This window comes from Pagrus major, chromosome 10 (genome assembly GCF_040436345.1).
Source record: "Pagrus major chromosome 10, Pma_NU_1.0".
Lineage (NCBI taxonomy): Eukaryota > Metazoa > Chordata > Actinopteri > Spariformes > Sparidae > Pagrus > Pagrus major.
The window spans coordinates 5,946,340-5,968,547 of NC_133224.1; the positions used below are offsets into that span (position 1 = coordinate 5,946,340).

General features: G+C 40.0%; 3 protein-coding genes across 3 annotated transcripts; all 3 read left to right on the forward strand.

The window, feature by feature from the left end:
* The first annotated feature begins 631 nt into the window (after window positions 1–631).
* LOC141004080 (E3 ubiquitin-protein ligase TRIM21-like) lies at window positions 632–5,153 on the forward strand. The gene is made up of 9 exons (XM_073475576.1): window positions 632–858; window positions 940–1,312; window positions 1,992–2,087; window positions 2,594–2,827; window positions 2,950–3,097; window positions 3,351–3,377; window positions 3,965–4,029; window positions 4,565–4,687; window positions 4,767–5,153. Exons 1-9 carry the CDS (start codon window positions 632–634, stop codon window positions 5,151–5,153), a joined length of 1,680 nt encoding a protein of 559 aa, XP_073331677.1.
* Window positions 5,154–12,063: 6,910 nt separating this feature from the next.
* On the forward strand, window positions 12,064–16,550 carry LOC141004081 (E3 ubiquitin-protein ligase TRIM39-like). Its single transcript, XM_073475577.1, has 10 exons — window positions 12,064–12,079; window positions 12,590–12,824; window positions 12,922–13,267; window positions 13,388–13,483; window positions 13,580–13,813; window positions 14,450–14,597; window positions 14,694–14,720; window positions 14,828–14,892; window positions 15,106–15,228; window positions 15,781–16,550. Exons 1-10 carry the CDS (start codon window positions 12,064–12,066, stop codon window positions 16,180–16,182), a joined length of 1,692 nt encoding a protein of 563 aa, XP_073331678.1. The 3' UTR covers window positions 16,183–16,550.
* A 3,154-nt stretch (window positions 16,551–19,704) lies between these two features.
* Window positions 19,705–21,984, forward strand: LOC141004082 (cerebellin-1). Its single transcript, XM_073475579.1, has 3 exons — window positions 19,705–19,992; window positions 21,521–21,640; window positions 21,787–21,984. The coding sequence occupies exons 1-3, from the start codon at window positions 19,705–19,707 to the stop codon at window positions 21,982–21,984; spliced, it is 606 nt and encodes a 201-aa protein (XP_073331680.1).
* Window positions 21,985–22,208: the final 224 nt, after the last annotated feature.

Here is a 22,208-nt window from a genome sequence, read left to right on the forward strand (position 1 = left end):
ACAAGTCCAGTTGCCTACGATACAGCACTTAGAAGCTGATACAATTCTCATTCCCAGATGTCCAATAATGAGCATGTCGTGGCGTCTCATACAGACTCCCAAGGTAACCTTTAGAGAAAAGCCTTTCAAACATGTGGTTATCATTGCGGTGGTTTGGGTTAAATAAGCACGCTTACTTTATGTTGCAAACGTGATGGAAATTTACTCACGTAAGCAAGTTCCTGCACATGATGTTGAACGGTTCACTTTAATGATAAGATCAGTCTAAAATGAAAAATAGGTAATTGTCTACTCACCCGCATGCTGATAGAAAGTCAGGTGAAGTTTTGTAGTCAACAAAACATTTCTGGAGCTTCCCAGCAAAACAGAACAAACAACAGAAAAAACATAAATGGCTCCATACAGCTTGTCTGGTGTCATCCAAGTCCTCAGAAGCCCTGAGATCCCAAATTGATTTGAAAATATGTTATATTCACCATTTCTAAGGCCAAAATCTCCTCTGTAGCTGCTAAACTAAAAGCGTTAGCACGCACTCTTTTTTCCAGTTCCGTCAGTATTTGGCCATATTTTCGATAAACAACATATTTGATAGTGTCTTGCTTTTTCTTTGTCCATCAAAGCCCTTGACAAGATGGCCTCTGTGCTGTCTGAGGAACAGTTTCAATGCTGCATCTGTCTGGATATCTTCAACAACCCCGTCTCCATCCCATGTGGGCACAATTTCTGCCTGGCATGCATCAAACGTTTCTGGGATTCGAGACCTAATTCTGAGTGTCCGCTGTGCAAAGAGTCCTTTAAAAAACGCCCAGAGCTCAGGATCAACGTCGGCTTCAGAGACATCACTGAGAAATTTAAAAGGTTTGTTGAGTTTTAAATGTCAAAATGTAATGTTTTAAGCACTTTTTCATGTCTAACTTAAAATGTGTTTTTAATCAAAAGGTCTCTGAAGGAGAAGCCAAAATACAAGCCAACCCCCCAGAAGAGAAGCATCCCAAGACAACATTCCAGGTCTGATGATGTTCAGTGTGACATCTGCCAGGGAACCAAGTTAGCAGCAGTCAAGTCGTGCTTCATCTGCCGGAAGTCCTACTGTGATAATCACCTGACACCACATCTAAGTGATCAAGAGATGACAAAGCACACGCTGACAGATCCAGGCACCTTCATTACCAGTTACCTCTGCCAAAATCACAACAAGCTCCTGGAGAAGTTTTGCAAGACAGACAACACACCTGTTTGTTCGAAATGCATAGAGAGGGACCACAAAAATCATGAGATTGTCCCCCTGGAGCATGAGAGCAGGAGGATCAAGGTGAGGAAAAGAGAGATTTGATAATAATGAATGTTACATTTAAACAATGAATATTACATCTTTTTAAGTTACAACCTTACATTTCTTTTGGTTTAGTTTTTAACTTTGTTTCATGACAACACTGTGCTTATGTTCTGGTTAGGTTTAGGCAAAAAGACCACTTGGTTAGGGTTAGAAAAAAATCATGTTTTTGCTTAAGATACCTTCTTTGGTCGCAACAAACATAAGTGGAGATGTTCCGAGGTCTTGGGAGCAGAGACAAACAGTTACTACAGAGCAGCTGGAAAGAGATTGGACGGGAACTAAATGTGAGTTGGATGGTGGCAAAGGAAAATTGGAGGTCCGTGCAAGACTCTGATCGGCACCCTGAAGTGGTTGTATTGCTTAACATCCATGCCAATGTGAAGGACACATAGAAGTATGATGGTTTCATCGTTTGAAACAGAAGTATCTATTTCGTACCTAAAGGGAGCATAAATGAGCCTTTAGAGAAACAGAAACCAGAACGCTTCCAAGACCAAAATCTTCACCTTCTATCATTCGGTACAACTGAAGATGCATGCTGCTGAGTCTGCCACAACATCTGTCTGTGCAAATTATTTAAAAGTACTTTACAGTTCAAACAGTTGCATTACAGTGTTCTTGATTATGTATTTGTGTCCATATTTAACCTTTACAGTGTCAGAGGAAGAAGTCTGAAACAGAATTTCAAAAGATGATCCAGGCCAGAATCAGAAAGTTTGACGAGATCAAGGCTGCAGTGGACTTGAGCAGAGTAAGTGCTTTATTTGAATGTTTTTCAGTTATACACATGGACATTTCAAACATGTATTCATGTGGTAGTATTTAGCTTAAAGTGTCACTGCGCTATGTAGCACAGAGCCACTAGCACGGCTCCAAACTCTAGGTCTTGTTTGGGTTAGGGTTGTGACTCATTTGTCCCTGGAATAAAACTGTTCTTTTTAACTACAATTAATGAAAATATCGACAGACATCTGGAGCGAGCCATTGTGGTTGGGTGAAGTGTGTATAGGACTACAGGATTGTATCATGCTTCAAATATGTTATTGTAGTGTTTGCTTAATATTTTTACAATAAGTTCACTTATTATTTGCTATGTCTTTACATTTTTTTGTCACTGTTTGGTTAGGTTAAGGGAAATAAAATACTTTGTTAGGTTGAGGAAAACATGGTTTTGGTTGAAATAAACCCTTTCACAATGATAAACACGTAAACACTACCATGTGTGTCTTTTTCCAAATGATTTGTGGATATCCGCAGGTAATTAAAGAAAGAAAGATACAGAAAAGTGTTCAGGTTTTCACCATGGTGACGAGTACCCTTGAGAGAAACCAGACTTTGCTCATCGATGAGATCGAGAAGAAGCAGGAAGCAGCTGAGAGGAAAGCCGACGAGCTTCTCGAAGAGCTTGGACAGGAAATCAGTGAACTGCAGAGGAGACGCAGTGAGCTGCAGCAGCTGGAGCACACCGAGGACCCTCTCCACCTCATAAGGGTTCTGCACACATGATACATTTGACTGAATTTATTCAGTAGTCAGGCACGATCCTTGATTTGAAAGAATCTGTTTTGTTCCTTTAAGCAATGTCTTGTCACTGTCGTCCTGGTTTTCTGCAGACTGTTCCCTCTCTGAGTGCTCAACTGTCCACCAGGGACTGGACCAACGTCAGAGTCGATTCAAACAACTGCATAGGAACAGTGAGGAGAGCTTTCTCTAAAGCGGTGGATCTCTGCCATGAACTTGAAAATAAACTGTCTTCAGAAGGTCGGTAACTACAGTCGTGATATTAGTTTGAAGCTGTAGTTTCACCTCTAACATTAACTCTTGAAGGTGGTTGGGTGGCTCAAATACTCAAATTTCCTTGTGTAAATAATATTGTGCCAATGTATTGATATCGAAATTTTCCCTAATATCGATATCAGCTTTGGCTCCAAAAATCCAGTATTGGTCAGGAGCAATCTTGTTACATGAAATAAAATGAACAACTGACAACAATTATTTTTCTTTTCTTTCGTAGAAATTAGCATGATGAACCAGTATGCAGGTATGTGTATGGATATGAACTTAATAGTGTAAATAATTTCGCCTTGAATTGAATCTGATCTTTATATTTCTTAGAAAAGGGAATAAAATAAACTAAATCCTACTTTAAAAAAAAACGAAATTGTGCGGAAATTGCACAAAAATCTAATTTCCCTGTTGTCTATATCATAAACCACAGGAAAAGATTAAACAAGTGTGATTTTTTAATTACAAAACTGATGTGAATACATTTTCCCTTTGATTGTGTTTTTTTAGTCCTCTAGGTTTCCTAAAATGCAGTACTGGCCTTCTTCTCAGTTTGTGTTATTTCAGTCAAATATTCAGTATGCTACCAGAATAAGCAAATAATTTAATTCAGGGCTTTCAGACCCTTGAATTATGCTGGACAATATTGTTGGAATACATATTTAGCTCTGTTTGGAACAAATCAGGACACTGGCAAATTACACTTTTCTTTTTGAAAAGGCTGACATGGAGCTGTGATTGTTAAATTACAACAACAGGAACAGACAGGCCACATTTTCTTTTTGTGTAAATTGTTCCTTAATATCTGTGAACTCTGGGCTCATTTATTCTGTTCCTCTCCAGTGGATGTGACTCTGGATCCTGCAACAGCTGCAGCGTGGCTGATTCTGTCCCCAGATGGAAAACAGGTAAAATGTGACGGCATGATCACTGAAATATACAACTCCCTGGTATTTCTCCCTGGTGGGAATTGAAACTTTTGCTGCTGATGGTTTCAACTAGTCTCCAAGAGGTTGATAAAGGCATTCCTCAAGGATCAATTTTAGTCTCACTGCTATTTACTCTGTATATAAATGTATATTTTCCTTGATATACATTTTTACGCTGATGACACCATCTTGTATGCCATTGGCCACACTTCAGACCGAGCCTTCTCCAAGTTATAGTACAGTACAATTATCTAAAGCCTGTTCTATTAATCCAAAAACAGGTAAATGTTTGCGTTTCACATGTTGTTGTTTTGTCTGACAGAATGTCTAGCTCTGGTATTTTGTTTGCGTAACTTGCTCTCTGGCGCTCAGATACTGAGCAAAATGAGATTTTTTGAATAAACAAACAAGTTGTTGACAGATGACGATCATACGAGATTTTTGCATATCACTAATAATGTCCATAATGTCTAACACAATGTCGGTTGTTGTTGACGATGACAACGTTCCACAGGTGAGCCTCGGCAGCCAGCAGAGGAAGCTCGCTGTCCCTGACGACCCCCGCAGGTTCGACTCCTGCGTCTCCGTTCTGGGGAAACAAAGCTTCACCTCTGGAAGATCCTACTGGGTGGTTCAGGTAGGAAATCAGACCTCCAGTTACATAAACACATAACTGGAATTTTAACTAATTCTTCATTCTTTGTGATGTGTTTTAGGTTGGAGATAAAACAGACTGGGATCTGGGCGTGGCCAGGGAGTCCATCAACAGGAAGGGGGCCATCACGGTGCGTCCTGACAGCGGCTACTGGGCGATCTGCCGGCGTAAAGGCGGCAGTCTCCATGCCTGCGCCGGCCCCTCCGTTACCCTCCACCTCCAGCAAACCCCTCAGAAAGTAGGCCTCTTCCTGGACTATGAGGAAGGGTCGGTGTCCTTCTACAACGCTGAAGCAAAGACTCATATTTATACTTACAGCGGGTGCACCTTCACTGAGGCTCTTTATCCATACTTAAACCCCTGTCTTCATGACAACGGGAAGAACACAACTCCGTTAATCATCTGTCCTGTTGAGCTTGAGTTTGCTGAAGAGACAGTGGATATTTGAATGGAGACGTGTTTAACAAGTCAAGTCATGCTCATTTTCTTATCTGTTATGCATTTTCTTCAGAAGGGGTCTGGAGAAAATTAAAATGTATGTATGTAATATAAAAGTCAATTAAGTCTGTATGTGAAAACATTGGGAAAAACTTTTTTTGTGGATCGACAGGTAGCTGCATGTAATCTGATGAATTGCCTCCAATTATGTCACTCAGTGGCTATGTTGCATTGTGGGTAATGTAGATGCCAGGTTGTGTAAAAGTAGTTCAATGGTCTGTTGGAAACTGATGGAATACAACTAAGTGTATTTATTCAATGACTGTACGTAAGTACAATTTTGAGGTACCTTTCTGTTTTTTGAGTACGCTTCCACTCAACTACATTTTGGAGTCAAATAGTGTACTTTTACTCCACTACATTTATGTGATAACTTTAATTACTAGTTACTTTGCAGATTATATGCTGCATCAGCACAAAGCAGCACATTTGTCATTTGAATAAAAAAAAAGATTTTGATAGTATATAGTATTTACATACTGTACATACTGATACTTAATTTAAGTACATTTAAAATTAGATACTTTAACAGGTTTTACTCAAGTACTATTTCTATGAGTGACATTTTGGCACAATATTTATACTTTTACTCAAGTATGACTTTTGGGTACTTTCTATAGCACTGCTGTTTATGGAAGTCATAAATATGAGATGAAAAGTAGAAATTCAGAGAAAAAAGTCAGAATTATGAAATTAAAAGTTGAAAATATGACCTAAAAATGTGGAGTGTCAATGTGATAAATTTACTTCTGATTTTAAGTCAATACAGAGGAGGTGTTATTATTCTGTCAACCATTGTTTTTAAATATGCTTTCTTACGTATTTGTACCAAAGTCTGGGCCTATTCTTGGCATTTATTTTAAAAAGTTACTGCTTTTCTACTTTTTTAAAAAAAACTTTTTATATTCATCAATTTTCCTAATTGTTTGGTTTTTTTTGCATACATTTGTGAAGAAAAAGCGCAAATTCACACAAGATCGTGTTCTGGTCTGAGGGTGTAAGCTTCAAATGTACAAAAGTAAATAAATAAACTTCATAAAATAACTTGTTTTTTGTTTTTTTTCTTTCTCATACTTAAAGGGGCACAATGTAGTCTTGGAGAAGAAATTCTCCATTTTAAAATTTCCAATATTAATGAGGTACTAAAACAAACAGAAATATTTATTTTTTCCAGAAGTGAATAAACAAGCTGTTCTTGGAGGAAAATAAGGTCCCCAGAACACTGTTTGAAACTAGAAAGCTGGCAGGGTCCGCCAAATATAGATAAAGTGAAACTATATTGTGTTGTCCTTGAAGGACAGATTGTTTATTTAGTTTATTCAGTAATTCAGAATCATGAGATAAAGTCCAAATTATGAGATAAAAGGTAATCATTTTAACCTAATTCCTATTTATGATTTTTTTTTTTTTACCTTTTGCCTCGACTTTTTTTTGTCATTAATGTGACAATTATGACTCATCTCAAAATTCAATGTCTTATCTCATAATTATGACTTCATAATCTTACAATTTTTACAAAAGGTGTTTCTTTATTTAGTTTGTTTTGGCAAAAAAAATCCATCAATGAAGATCTAAATGCAGCCTTAATGCCCTTATTTAAAGGTTTGTTATCAGACTAAAGTGTCTAATGGCATAGTTTTTATTAATAGACGTTACCTTGAAGTGATATAAAAGTGACAGGATTCTCTTTCAACTGCGTCCACCATGACTGAACTGAAGCTGCTTTGCATCAAAACACTCGCCAGGTGGCGTGTTTAATTAAAGAATACGTCAGCCACTTCAAGGGAACGTCCCTGAAGCTTTGCGACTGCTCTCCCTCTGCTCAGCCTTTAGCTTACGCTCTGAGTATGTGGGTGAGGTCAGGAACCAGCTGTGCAGTATCAACACACATTGAATTGACGCTGATCATTGTGCTGACAGTATTTCGTGATTTACTGCATTAGGAGACAAAGCATCTCCTGTCAACACTGAGCACTTACCCAACTCAGTAGTGTCTTTGGTGTCATTTCCAAATCGCTTGTGGCGGGTTAAGAATTAAAAAAATGTTAAGATTTCATTTGACTGCGCCTCTCCATCTGGACCTCCTTTGGTTCTCATGTTCCACAGTTGTTCTGCAGGTATTCCAGGTTCAGTCAATGCACACACAACAGACTGTGGCTGCAAACTGACACAGCAGTTATAAAAAAATTTGGACAAAAGAAGGCTGCATTTGAAGGAGACTTTGAAATAGGACATGCCTCATGAGATCCTGAATTGGGATGCACCGATTGTATCTTGGCTGACCAGGAGAAGAGTCCAAGCTGGCATCACTTATGAGGTATAAAGCACAAATATACAGCACTATAAATATGCTTCCATTTTTTGTCATGTTGGGGGCGTGTCTCGAGGGATGGCACAAAGTGCAGCTGAGGCTGATGGGAAAGTTTTTATTTTGCAGGTATTTGGTCATAATCCAAAGTAGGACTGACCTGATGATGGCACAGAAAGCGCGTAAAGTAAAGGGACAAGATGTTATTTATTATAACACATTATAATGTATTATTATAATGCATCCAATGGTTGTAGAGATATTTCACTGAAAACCACAAAAAGGAGAGGAGAGGAGATATTTAGGTCCAGACCAAAATGGTCAACCAAGGCTTGAGGATTGCTTCCACTGTCTGTGATCGCACAAACTTGTGACTTTTGCTGAAGTGAGTTGAAGTAAGAAGTCATAAAAACGTTCATTTTGACCCTCAAGAAGCTGTCCTTTTGACATCTGTAATTGAAGTTCAAAAGATGTCTAAAATGACCAAAAAAATTGAACCCGGTAAGAGTTGTCACTTGGACACGGATAGAGAGTGAAATGGTTAACATGGTTTTACAAAATACAACCCTGACTTCCAGTTGATAAAGAAATTGAAACAGAGAAAGAGAAATATAAATATGTAGAGAACATAACATGTACGTAAGAAGAAGCCTTTGATTGTTTGATTGTGAATTGTTTTAATCCTGTTCAGGACATACCGTACATCTGCACATCTTAACCTGCGAGAACACTCTGTTCAAAAACTGCAGCGTCACAAACACCAGGATCAAATTGCACAATAACAATGGGGCAATGACATGCTTCAGACGCAACAATCAGTACTGTCAATGCGGGTGGGAACAGTCTGTTTCACAAATGTGTTGTTTATTTGATGACAATCTGGAGGAAATATGATTGAGCCTGTAACAAAAGCAAAATCACTATGTTACATCTGTCACTTCCATTACAAACAAACCCCACATACGTTATGTACTGTATGTGCTCCCTTGTGGTTTCCCGGTGTGCAATTTTCTGTTTTTTTGACGAGACGTTCCTAAAATGGTTGAAAAACTGAAAAACTTTGAATTTTATGACATCACTGTTTATGAAGTTGCAATCTGTGTCAGGCATTAGGAATTACGTTAATGAACTATGAATTTACTATGAAGAAAAAGCCAATTTTCTCACTGATGGTCTTGTTTGCTTACGTAGGCCAAGAAAAGGCATCGGTTTTAAAATTGAGACTGTTCGAGAACAAGTTAAAAAAACTCCTTCTAGTATGTTTAAGTAAAAGATTCTTCCCCCGCTGATATTTGCTAAAGCCCAAAAGGATTTTGTTGAATGATGAAAATGCTCATTTTCGTTAAATAAATCTATAATAATCTGCACTCTGACCTCAGAACAGGTTTAAAACATGTAGCTCTCTTATCTAGATAGAAGTTGTCTCACAGGTTTTTGATGCAATCGCACAGTACATACTGTACTTTTCACTTAAGGAAGGACTTTGTCCTGATCTTAACTCTGTAATCCTCTGTGTTGCAGTTTTTTTTAGATATTAATCCTGACTTTTACCTGGCTAAATAAAGGACAATTAAAAATCATCAAAATGAAGTTAAAAAGATAATTGCATGTAAAAAAAAAAAATGGACACAACTGCAGTTGATGTTCTTTAACTCACCACATCTACTCTTTTTTAACATTAAACTTTAAAAAAAAAAGAAAAGCTCTTCTGCCTGAAAAGAAGACAAATTCCACTTTTACAATGTTAAATGTTTTTTTCTTTTGTGTGAGGCAACAGATTTAAACATCAGTAAGGTGGAGTTGTAAAAAGCTGCGGTGGTAGGAGGTATAACACTGCAGGATTCAAGGAAGTCATTCAGGTCATTTTCATTGTTTTTAATTCAACCAGATAAAAGATCACACTGAGATTAAGATCTCTTTCAAAATGAAAGTAGGCATGATAAGACCTTACAACAACAGAAACTGACGAAGACGACTGTTTCCCTATGGGACACTTGCACAATGTAGACCTTTCACATACTGCGTAGGCAACACATCGTCATACCTAAATGACTGAATAGGTCGATTGTCTATGAAATACATCACCGTTCCCAAAACAACATGGCCGTTGCAGCGTTGCAGTGACACACCAAGCCCCCAGGAAGAGCAGCAGACTTTGAAGCCAGTTTTCGTAGCGGTCAAACCGGGTAATTACATCGTCATGTGATGCACTGTGGCCCAAAACTACTTTTTCCCATAAGCTTACATTGTGAAAGAAGCAGCTGTAAAACAGTGGATACATTTTTTTTCTTTTGGAGCGTCACATACCCCACGACATGACTCGTTTCACTGTCATAATTTGAGCCACGGGGCGTTACTTCACTATATTGGTAAGTTAAAATAACTTTTTCTTGTCTTTTTAAAAGAAGTTTCCTGAATGAAAGTTCTTGTTTAATCCGTCCACCAAATCCTTGGAGCCTCTCACACTGCATATTCTTAGCCCAGGGGACAGGAATAATTAAGCCCCTTTTCACATACAGATTGTCAACCCACTGTAAACCTCCGCCCAGAGCTATATGATTCACACTGTGCTTCTACTAGCCCTGGGTTAAGGACACGCCCAGAGACACAAGTGCTTTGAAGCTGCTCAACATTTTAAAATGTTGTCTTACTTACTACTTACTGTTTACTTTTGCCCCGTCTCACACCAGCACCTCTTAGCCCCGCATTTAGTTGATTTTCCGGGGATTACCCCACAGACCCCACCCTCTAACTGCTCTGGAGCGAGGCCAGCAAGCCCTAGGTTAAAGTCGGGGTGAGCCCACGTTGGAGCATGTCAGTATGAACGCTTCCTTAGCCTGTGACTGAGCACACGGTGAAAAGCACTTTCTTTGACTTTGTTGTGGTAATGTAAAACTTTTGCCATACAAAATGTTGAGATTCGATGATTCTGGACCCTGGTTTTCAATTACATTGAGCACTTAAAATGCTATTGCATGCAAACAAGAAACAATTAGCTCTCGGGTACAACATATAACCATATCCTGCGTTTTTAATTAATTCATGTTCCATGTTCCTATTTTTGGTAAGACAGACAAAGGGACATGACTCATGAAAGGTTTCTCATACCACCGGAGCTGCCAATATGTCAGTACCTCCAGGAACCTGAGAACCTCCAGGAAGAAAGAAATGTCGCAATAGCAACAACTAATACTAATTAAACCAATCCCAGAGAATGCCTGCTGGTTCCAGCTTGTTAAATGTGAGAGTTTGTTGCTTATCTTTGTCATTTATGTACAGTAAATCAAGAGTTTTTGGGTTTTAAACATCACATTTTTCACAATTTCCTTATTTTTTGTATACGAAATGGTTAATCGGGAAAATATTTGGCAGATTAATCAATAATGAAAATAATTGTTAATTGCAGGCAAACCAAGCAGTCGGTCTCTCTGTCTTCTTACACCTGGCACAAAATGGTGTTCTCCGTGAGGCGTAGCAGCCGGTTCTACCAGAATCTGTGGTTAGAGCAAACAACTGACTTCAACAGAGCTCATTGTCCATAAAAACAAAATGTGTCAATCACCTACTTAAGGAAGTAGTCTATTTAACCGTAATGACATTTTTGGCACCGCTGTCACAAAAACAACATTGTTTCTCCCTCTGTTTCCATCAGAGTCCAAACTACCAACAACACAGGACAAAACATGAGTTTATTCATGCGTTTAGTCTCCACTGGAGATGTGAATGCAGATAGAAATGGTGCCATGCATGTGCCTTTATCTTCCTTCCTCGTGCCTGGAGGCAGAGAGATTATAATGAAAGGGAGATATATAGGGAAACACAGATGGCGTCGTTACTTTGTAGCCATTGCATCTAGCAATCGACATTTACTTCATGATGAAAAGCTAAAGCAGAAAGCTGTTTACTGCCACTTTAAGTCTTGAACTTGAAGATTGATCGACAAATAAACAAAATGTTTGCGTTTTTACATTATTTTTCAACCATCATTTTTCATTTTCACCCTCGTCCAGTTGTTGGTTGGTTGGTTGGTTGTTCAGCAGGATTGCACAAACACTACAGAACGGATCTCCACCAAACTTGGATGGAGGATGGGTCTCGGGCCAGAATAGACACCATTAACTTTTGATGCAGATCTGGATACTCGTTTTGTCATCCTTTGTGTGGAAACCAACGCACTCTGCTGCTTTCGTTTTTGTGAAAGAGAGAGAGAAAGTTCAACATGTCTCTCGAGTTTTGTTTTTATTGTACAGTGCAATGATGAACTTGCACCCTTGTGATCTATGCACTCACATTTCCTGGAAACCTTTCCTGGTAGCTCAGTGTGCAGCTGACACCCAGCCTAATGCTGGGAAGCTGCAGCAGCTGAGACCTCTGGGTAAATTTCTTCACAACAGACACCAGAGTTCGAAGCTGAAGGACCAGAAATACCAGAATGTGTGACGGATGTAGTGACAGTTACATAAACCCTGCAGGGGAGGAGCTGACTAATCCCACTACGGAGTCTGTGAGTATTTAAACTCCTGCATCTGTGAGGATGATCAGTACACTCGACATGACAACACAAACAGGTAAGACCGCTTTTATTTTACGTATAATTATAAACTTGTTTTGTCTGTGATTTGTGAACCTTAGTTTCTTCAAAATAAAAGTCTAAACATCTGTGCCACACTTCAGTCTCACCATTTTGATTCTTTCTTTTTAATTGGTGAAAAAGTGTTTTTATTATTTAAGTATTATTCTTGTTAATTTTTATTTGTAAACTTTTGTATTATCGTTATTTATTATTTAAGCTTGTCTTTAAACTTATCTTATAGCAACTTTTAGTGGTCACATTAATCTACTAACTGTCTAATAGAGCACATTTCATACTCGATGTGTTTAAAAATACTTATATAAGGTCAACTAAACACCATGCATGTCAAAATTGTATATAATACAATTAAAACATATAAGATAGAAACAAGCATTACAATACAAAGTAATACTAAAAAGATTCCCTGCACATTTTTAAGTCCAAATGAATGTTTGCTGAGCTGTTTTTGTGCACATTTAAGTAATGAAAGGTTTTTTTTTCTCAGTCAGAGACGTGGCCTTCGTGCCATTTGAGGTCCAGGTCAGGTGCTGCATCTGTCTGGACACTTACGTCGACCCAGTCTCCATCCCGTGTGCACACAACTTTTGCCTGGACTGCATCGAAGGCTACTGGGACACGAAGGACAAGCCGGAGTGTCCGCTGTGCAAAGAGACGTTCAGAGAACGCCCAGAACTCAGGATCAACCGAGGATTCGAGGAGATGGTTCGATTATTGGAAAGGTTTGTTTTTAATCTGTTTTTTGTTTTGTTTTGTTTCACACCATATAAAAGAAAGCAACACATTTGAATTAATTTTGGATTTAACTCAAATTGAAAGGCCTCAGTCGGACCTACCAAAACCAGAGGAGCAACTTTTCGAGGGTGAAGAGGTCCCCTGCGATGTCTGCCAAGGAGACAAGTCAACATCTGTCAAGTCGTGCCTCGTGTGCCAGACCTCCTACTGTGAGCTTCACCTCACAGCACACCGGAGAGATCCGGCGCTGCAGGGACACCGGCTGACGGATCCGGCCACGTTTCCCAGCAATCACCTGTGCAGGAAGCACAACAAGCCGCTGACGATGTTCTGCAAGAGAGATCAGATGCCTGTGTGTGTGAAATGTACAGAAAGGGATCATAAACACCATGAGAGCGTCTCCATGGAGAAAGAGAGCAAGAGGATCAAGGTGAGGAAGAGTTTATTTTATGAAGCAACTTCCTTTAAACTTGTTTTTTTTATTTGTTTGTTTTTTGTGCATTTTCCTGCACGTTATATTAAAATGTTGTATTGTTTTGACATTTTGCAGGCTAATTTGATGGGAACGCAGGCCGACATCCAACAGATGATCCACGCCAGACTGAGAAAAATGAAGCAGATCAAAAAATCTGTGTATCTGAGCAAAGTAAGATTGTCATTGTTGCACAGAGCCACATTAAAGAAAGAGTTACCTGGTCGTTTTTTCCCCTAAATGTCCATGCTCTGTCGTTTACATCGACAGAAGGTCACAGAGAGAGAGATGCAGAGCAGCGCCCAGGTCTGCACCATGCTGATAAACGCCATTGAGAGGCAGCAGGGCGAGATGGTCAAGGAGCTCAAGGAGACGCAGGACGAAGCAGAGAGGAGAGCTGAGGAGCTGCTCAACGAGCTGGAGCAGGAAATCAACGAGCTGCACACGAAGAGCAGCGAGCTGCAGCACCTGGAGCTCAGCCTGAACCCTCTTCACCTCCTGCAGGTTAGATACCTGAACTGCATCTGCATTTCTGCATTTAGTTTACTTCCTCAAGCACGTATTGTTGGACGTCTACACGTGCTTTTATATCTCTGTTTTTAACCAAACAACCCCAGTTCTTTAAATGCTCTTTTAACCATTCTCACTCACTTCAACATCTGGATGAGAGGAAAATCTTTACGAGAAATTTGCAGAAATCACACAGCAGAGCAGGCAGAGAAGAGAGGTGTTTATTTAATTTTATTTCTGTGGTTGCTTATTTCTACACATTTTTAAAAATTTCTTTACAAAAAATCTTACACATTAAACTTAAAATTCTCTTAAAAATTCAAACAAAACTTTTTTTGACATTTAAAAAAAATTAAATAAAATAAAAAATAAATAAATAACAATAATTATACAAAATATAAAAAATATTTTTTCCTCTTGGCTTCACACATGAAATGAATCTGAACAAAACGTCTTCATACAGATGAAAAAGAAATTAAGAAACTTAGAAATATTATCACGGCAAAATCATTTAGATCAGTCTTACAAAATGTATCACCAAGAGAAAAAAAACTCTTCACTTGCCCCTCAGGGCTTCTGTAGTTAAAGGTGCTATACAAATAAATCACCCACGTGTCTTCCCTGTTGTAGAGCTTCCCGTCTCTGAGTAAACTCCCCTCCACCAGAGAGTGGTCTGAGGTCGCGGTGCACTCTGATAACTGCATGAGGACGGTGAGGAGAGGTGTCCTGCAGCTTGTGGACGTCTGCCAGGAACTTGCTGACAAACTGTCTGCAGAAGGTCAGTCATCTTTTGGCAGCAAATGATAATCGACTTCTGGAGATTATTGTGAACATCAGTGCATGAAAATAACCGTTTTCTTCTCTTTGTTTGCAGAAGCAGACAAGATGAATCAATATGCAGGTATGTTTACAGTCATACATCCATTGTTGATTTAAATAACCTGCCTTAAGTTGGTTATTACCCTTTGTTATCACCTGACTCACTGTTTCCCTTCTTTGTGTCTGCAGTCGATGTCACTCTGGATCCTGAGACGGCTTCAGGCTGGCTGGTCCTGTCTCCAGACAGAAAGAAGGTATTGTCTGATTACATGATCGCTGGTCACAGACTTAGTTTGGGTTTCTAACATGCTGTGTTGCACTTGTGGAAGTAAGAATCAGGGCTCATAATGAAGCTAAAAATGCATGCAAGGATGAGCTTTTAAATTAGTTGCAATGATGACAGTAATCTTGCTAATCAGGGTGATGTTTATTATGATGAAGATAACGATGATTTTATTGATCCTCAGGTGAGCATCACCAGCCAGAAGAAGAAGGCCCCACTCCCCGACAATCCTCAGCGTTTCGACTCCTGCGTCTGCGTGTTGGGGAAACAAAGCTTTGCATCTGGGAGACACTACTGGGAGGTTGAGGTACGAGCTCAGAAAGACGAAGAAGACGCGCTTTGAGCTAGCAGCATACTGAAACACACCAGACATGCAGCAGCATTTTCAGACTGGTTACACACAGTTAATCTGTGTGTAACCAGTCACACATGTGTGTAACCAGCGTAAGACGCAAACACGGAGTCACAAATGGGCCAAAAATACACTTTTTATGTGCACAGCTTTATGTGGCATGTTCTGCTGCATGTGTTCATCAGAAAATTGGTGTTTTTTCAACAGTAGCAAAGACAGAAGGAAAGTAATGTACACTAATTGACATCGGTTTTAATACACAAGTTTACTTTTTTGTTTTAACTTTATTTTTGCACTGAAGAAGCATTTTATTTAATATGATATTACATAGGAAAAGCCAAAAGATAACACAAAACTAACTATTTTTGAAACTTCTAGATGATATTCTACATAAAAAGCTTAAAAATAGTAGAAAACCCGAGCAAATAAATTGAAAAGACATGTATTTTTGTTTTTCTCTTGTTCTGTTGTTTCCTCTCTGACTGTGTTCTGTGCCTTGTGTTTCAGGTTGGAGATAAAACCGACTGGGATCTGGGCGTGGCCAGGGAGTCCATCAACAGGAAGGGCGCCATCACGGTGCGTCCTGACAGCGGCTACTGGGCGATCTGCCGGCGTAAAGGCGGCAGTCTCAGCGCCTGCACCAGCCCGTCCATCGCCCTCCACCTCCGGGAAACTCCTCAGAAGGTCGGCGTCTTCCTGGACTACGAGGAAGGGTCGGTGTCCTTCTACGACGCAGAAGCAAAGACTCATATTTACACTTACAGCGGGTGTGGGTTCACGGAGGCTCTCTACCCGTACTTTAACCCCTGTGTGCCAGATAATGGGAAGAACACGGCGCCGCTGATGATCTGTCCTGTTGAGGGAAGAGTCAGAGAAGAACAGGACATTACCATCGAGTCAGACGTGTGAAAGCATGATGTAGACCGAAATTTAAGAAACATTATTGAACCTATTTTGGTTTATTGCACATTGTACTGTAACAGTTGATCAACGTTGACCTGCAACAGGCCGAAATTCATGAGTTATTTCTGTCTGCCTTAAAGATGTCAGTGAGTCGCTTACCCTTTCTGACAACATGAATTGTTTTTACAGTTTCTTACAAAACTGTTAGATTATGAATGAAATCTGTACAAATTAATCTGTACAGAATGATACCAGACTCATGTGTGTATGAATGTGTATAAAATGCTTTCCCATAGCCTAAATAAACTAAATAATGTTTTGTGAGATAATGTGAAATACAAATTGTGAAAGTGAAAATAAAAGCCTTTTTTTTGGGAAAAAAAAACTTCTCTTTTTATGTTGTTTTTTTTATCTTGAGAGGCTGCTGGATATGGGAAAGGTGGGTGTAATTATTCATCCGGATCAGAGCCTTCAACCGAGATTAACACATCATCTGCATACGAAGAGTTTTATTTTTCCAAACCTGACACACCATGAAAGTCTGGGCTTTCTGGGACGGTCTTTAATCAGCTGAACCTGCTGGTCAAACACAACTGTCCCTGTGAAATAATATTACATATATAAATACATACTGAGCTGTGTCTTTGCCTTTACGTTGTGTAATATCCGAGCTAAAAGAGACGAGGAGGCAAGAGGGGGAACAGGGACAGTAGGGGACTGAGGAGCAGCGAGAACAGAAGGGCCGCAACACTCGTGATGTGATTAAACGTCTGCTCGAACACAGGGGTTCCCTGGAAGAGAGAGACATTCAGAGAGAGAAAGAGAGAGAGATAGAGAGAGAAGGGGAAAAGAGAGGGAGATGATCATAGATAGAGCTGAAGGTGACGGGGAACCAACTACTGTCGGCTCTCGGGATGCTCTAACTTTACTGAAGAAAGCCGGTTTCTGTGTGCCGCTGCCGAGCTAGGTAAGTGTCTTTTCATGCACTATTTTTAAACAAAACCTCATGTCATGTATGAATGTTGTGAGGGTTTGTTTTGGTGAAAATGTGTGTACTGCTTATTGTTGTTGTTGAGACTCATTTATGTCAGATTTCATTAGTAGTGTTTCACTAAACTAAGTAAGTTTGAGCATTTATTTGAAAGCTGACGCTCTCCTGCAGCCATGAAGAGTGGTAATTAGTGTTTACTGATCTTAATGCTTCAGCTGGTGTTGTAATATCTATTTATAGTGTGTGTGTGTGTGTGTGTGTGTGTGTGTGTGTGTGTGTGTGTGTGTTCATGTGTGTTTGAGTAAAGGAGTGTGCAGACTGCAGAGACGGGCATTTAATTGGAAACGTGCAGGAGGGAGGAGTGGGAGTGTTTACCCACAGATGGCCTCTCGGTGGTGGGATTGTGATAGTCCGCTGGCCCCCCTCCTCCTCCTGCGTCCAGCTGGCATTACTCACGCGGGACGCATCCCGGCCAAAACATTACCTCATCACTTCTTCTATTTATTTTCTCCTTCAGCTAAATCATTTTCCTCTCGCCAGTGTCAGCTTTTTATTGCATTTCAGTATTGTCTGTTTGAGCACTGAAGGCGCATTGATTGCATTGATTTTAGCAGAGCATATTGTGATTTAAGTAAAAAAAAAACATATAGACAGGTTGAAAAATCATAAAGAATTAGTCTTTACTGCCTTCGAAATACATTTTGTCATTCATTTTGTCATGAGCTTTTTTTAGGGATCCACCATAACATCTGCACTTCACCTGTATCGGCTAATGAAGGCTTCAAATGAAATATTGGCATCTGCCAAAATGAACCTTCCCCAATCACTGTCAATATGACAAGCCCATAAAATGACACTTTACTTATGTGCACACGATGCAAACTATTGAGAGTACGCACAATAATATGTCGAAGGGATGTTCTCTGCAATTAGGTGGGGAAAAAATCTGTGCATATACGTGTATATATCAGCATCGGCAGTTGCCCAAAATGAGAAGAAATATCGGCATGTCGCAATTGGAAAAATCCAATGTCACGAATCCTTATAGTACAGTGAAATCTTTATCGCCCCTACAAAAGGAAATTTCGTAGCAAGGCAGCATAAAAACTAGAGCCTGACTAATATATCTGTTGGCGGACATTGGCCTTGTGTATTGGTATCTGCGTATGTGCTGTTGATATCGACCAATATGAAAACGTCTTGGTTTTAAAGAAAACGATGCTTGGGCTGATTTATAATTGTTAAATTTCAAGTCACAGATGTCATTTTGGATCATAAAACATGTTTTAAACTATAAAATATCCTGCCTCCGTTACATATTTTTGTAGGGATCACCACAAAAAATGTGGCTTTATCGGCCGATATATCGATATCAGAATTTTTTACTTCCTCGTATCAGTATTTGCATCGGCCCCAAAAACTGAATATCTGGCAGCTTTTGATAAAGACTCGATAAGACTTTAAAAATGCTAATAACTGTATATATATTACATAATGTAATCAAAGATTCATGTGACAAAAGCAAAAAAGAAAAAACAGCAACAACACTTTAACTCAGTAGAGTGTATACCTCCAAGGCCTAACAGTCCCCTTTAATTCAATCAAGCTTAATCCAACATCAAATAAGACACTTAAAGATGCAATATGTAGGATTTTTGTTGAAAAAAGTAACTGTTGTCTATGTGTTGTGTTGCAAAGATACTGAAGTTAGCATTCGAATCAGCTAAACCCAGCCTGTCCTGGTCCAAAGCTCCTGTGCTGGCAGTAAGACCAACACTTTCCAGGTGCTTGGAGCAACCAGTCTAGACTGCTAGCTGCACAGCTAACTGAGCTAACCAGCTAACGGCAGCTATAGTTAGCAGCAGTTAGCGGTTATCCTAGCTATATGCTACCCCCTATTTGTTTTGAGTATGAATTCAACAGGTGGCCAATTTTTACGTAATGCACCTTTTACAGGTCCACTTTGTAAGAAAGTTGATTTTTGAGTCTCATTTCGAGCTCGTCAAAGATGATTCAATCCTCTGAAATGATAAACAAAACACCACAAAGTGTCTCTAAGGTACACAGGTTCAGGAAAGTCATTGTTTTCATGTAAAAATATGTATTATATTTAAAGATACTTTTTTCAAATGCGAAACTGTGTCTTGTTTTGTTCTTCCTCGAACAGGACTGAAGCTTTGACAGCCTCCAAACCAGTTCGGATTCCTGTGGTGACGCTCAGCTGGCTGACGGCCATCGTCCCTGTGGCGTGAGGAAAACATCCACCTATACTGTCCATATAAGGACTTCCTGCTTGCTGTTATGGGACGCTGCCATCTCGGTGCCAACTTAAAGTCATAACAAGTCCATCTCCACCCAGTTCTGGCAGAGCCTCCGATGAGATCCAAGAAATTCTTGGTTGAAGTGAAATCATGATCTTGTTGCTAAAGTGAGGTGTAGTCCAAGAAACTACAGTCTTGTTGAAGATTTGTGGTGGTCATACTGTCAAAAACACCAACAAAGCCCAAAAGACTCAAAGCTCGTCCTCATTTGGAGCTATGCCCTGGCCATCTAATCCCTCTTTGCTCCACCTTTTCATTGGACTGCTGTTTCTCGTCCTTTGGGCGCCCTCAGTGGTCAGATGCCAGAATGACACAGAGCCAATTGTCTTGGAGGGAAAGTGTCTGGTGGTGTGCGACTCCACTCCTTCTGCGGAGCCATCGGGAAACGCTCTGGGCATGTCGGTGAGGTCAGGAACCGGTCGGGTGGCGTTTTCAGCCATCCGCAACACCAACCACGAACCCTCGGAGATGAGCAACCGCACCATGACCATCTACTTTGACCAGGTGGGTTTCAGTCGTACATGTGTAGACGTGTAGATCGGTTGCAAAAGCATCTCAGAAGCAAAAGGTAAACGGTTTGCCGGTCCATCCTGCAAAATGACCAAGTAATTATTAATGTACAATACATGTTGTGTTCATACCACAACATTGGGCACAAAAGGCCTCTCTCTGCCGCTCATCCGCCTCACTCCTGATATCACTGAATGTCACTGCTTCTCATACAAATGTGCAAACATACTCACACACTCTCTAACCACACATAACCTATCTATTCTATATATTGTCTATATATTTGGCCCTCATATCTGTGTATGTCTTGTTTTCTCATTGTCGTTGTTCTGTCATTGTTTCAGTGTTGTTCCACCTTTTCCTCTGTGCATTTTCTTTCCCTTGGAGGGCTCAAAACTGAAAACTAATTGTGGTCAACGCACCGAAAAGAAAGCACGTCTTGTATTGTACTGTTAAGATGCAAACTAGAGCTATGAAGCTACAAAATGTACCTCATGGGGGCCAACTTTGTCCCATGATCTTCACTCTGGGCAGCTCTGTGCTATTGTCTGAAATAAAAGATATAAGATTAGAAAAGATTTCCCTTTACTGGAACTAAGGAGCATAGCTTAACCATGAAAACCTACCAGGACAGTCCATCTACTTTTGTAGTATTTTGTTTGTACTATGTGCAAACAGTGAGGCTATTGTGTGTGTTTCTGTTGATTTCATCACCTGTGTTTCTTCACTTCAGAGTGAAGAGTCACAGCTCTCAGGCTGTGATGTTAAGCAAGGGTGATAGTTATCTTGTCGAGCTTGTTAGCATACCAATATCTACTAATCAGCAGTAACTACTAATCATGGGAACCATTAGTTTTGCAGGCATTTGGTCTTAAACAAGGTATTGAACAAATATAAATTCTGACCTGATGATGGCAGCAGAGGAGAGGTTAATTCTGAGGGTTACATGAATGTCTGCAGCAGATTTCACAGCAGTCCATTTAATAGTTGTCAAGTTATTCTATTATAGACAAACTGACACTGACAACAGTCACTGTACACACAGAGCCTACATCGTATCGCTGTAAAGATTTTCATCAACAACATTATGAGTCACTGTCAGCGTGTGTCACTCACAAACACTACGCTGCACATGACACGTCGTAATCAGTGTTTCTCTAGGGGCCACGAAAGTGTTGCACAATAACGATACTGAGCGACGACGCTGAGAAACGAATGAAATTTTCTCAGAGCTGTGACGGAAACTACTCAAGTAAATGATACTTTAACAAGACGTGACAAACAATCATTCATCATGCCTGGTTTGTCACCTGCAGTCGGTGTCCTGTGTCACAAACTGGACAAACAGGAACCATTTTTGTAAAAGCAGGCAACAGTTTCATCGTTCAAGAACAGAAAAGTGTCCCAAAATCACAGATTATTTAATCAAACTATCCCAAAAAATTCAACACACCATTAGTAGCTTGGTTGAGGGACCTGTTTGTAACATTAATTCTTGCTCTTTATCTCCTTTTCTTCTTAGATCCTAGTAAATGTTGGCAGCCATTTCGATCCAGCGAGGAGTATCTTCGTGGCCCCGAGAAAAGGAGTCTACAGTTTCAGCTTTCACGTCGTCAAAGTTTACAACCGGCAGACGATACAAGTAAGGACAGCAGCTTAAAGGAATAGGTCAACAGTCGTTCCTTCATCTGGCTTTTTTATGATAAGAATAAATATATCGATTGAAAATTGAATCCTCTACTATCCTCACTCTTCCTTCCACTCTATCTCCTCACCTGTCCTTCTCAGGTGAGTTTGGTTCTCAATGGCTGGCCAGTGATTTCAGCCTTCGCAGGTGATCAGGACGTGACCAGAGAAGCTGCCACCAATGCCGGCCTGGTGATGATGGAGCGAGGGGACAAGGCTTACCTCAAACTGGAGAGGGGGAACCTGATGGGAGGGTGGAAGTACTCCACTTTCTCCGGGTTTCTGGTGTTCCCCTTGTAGGTTAGGTCGAGGTAGGAAGGGATCTTATGTTCTTATCATAGTCGAGGGTATGGAGGGGAGGGAAGGGTAAAGTACAAAGATTGTTCTGGGGCAAGTGTTTTATGACAGAAAGGAGGAAGCATCAATGGATACACACCGAAGTCGGGAAAGACAACAAACTGCTTTGATGCATCTTCATATGAAACTGAGAATTCACTCTGCGCCAAATAATCCTGAATGTAATT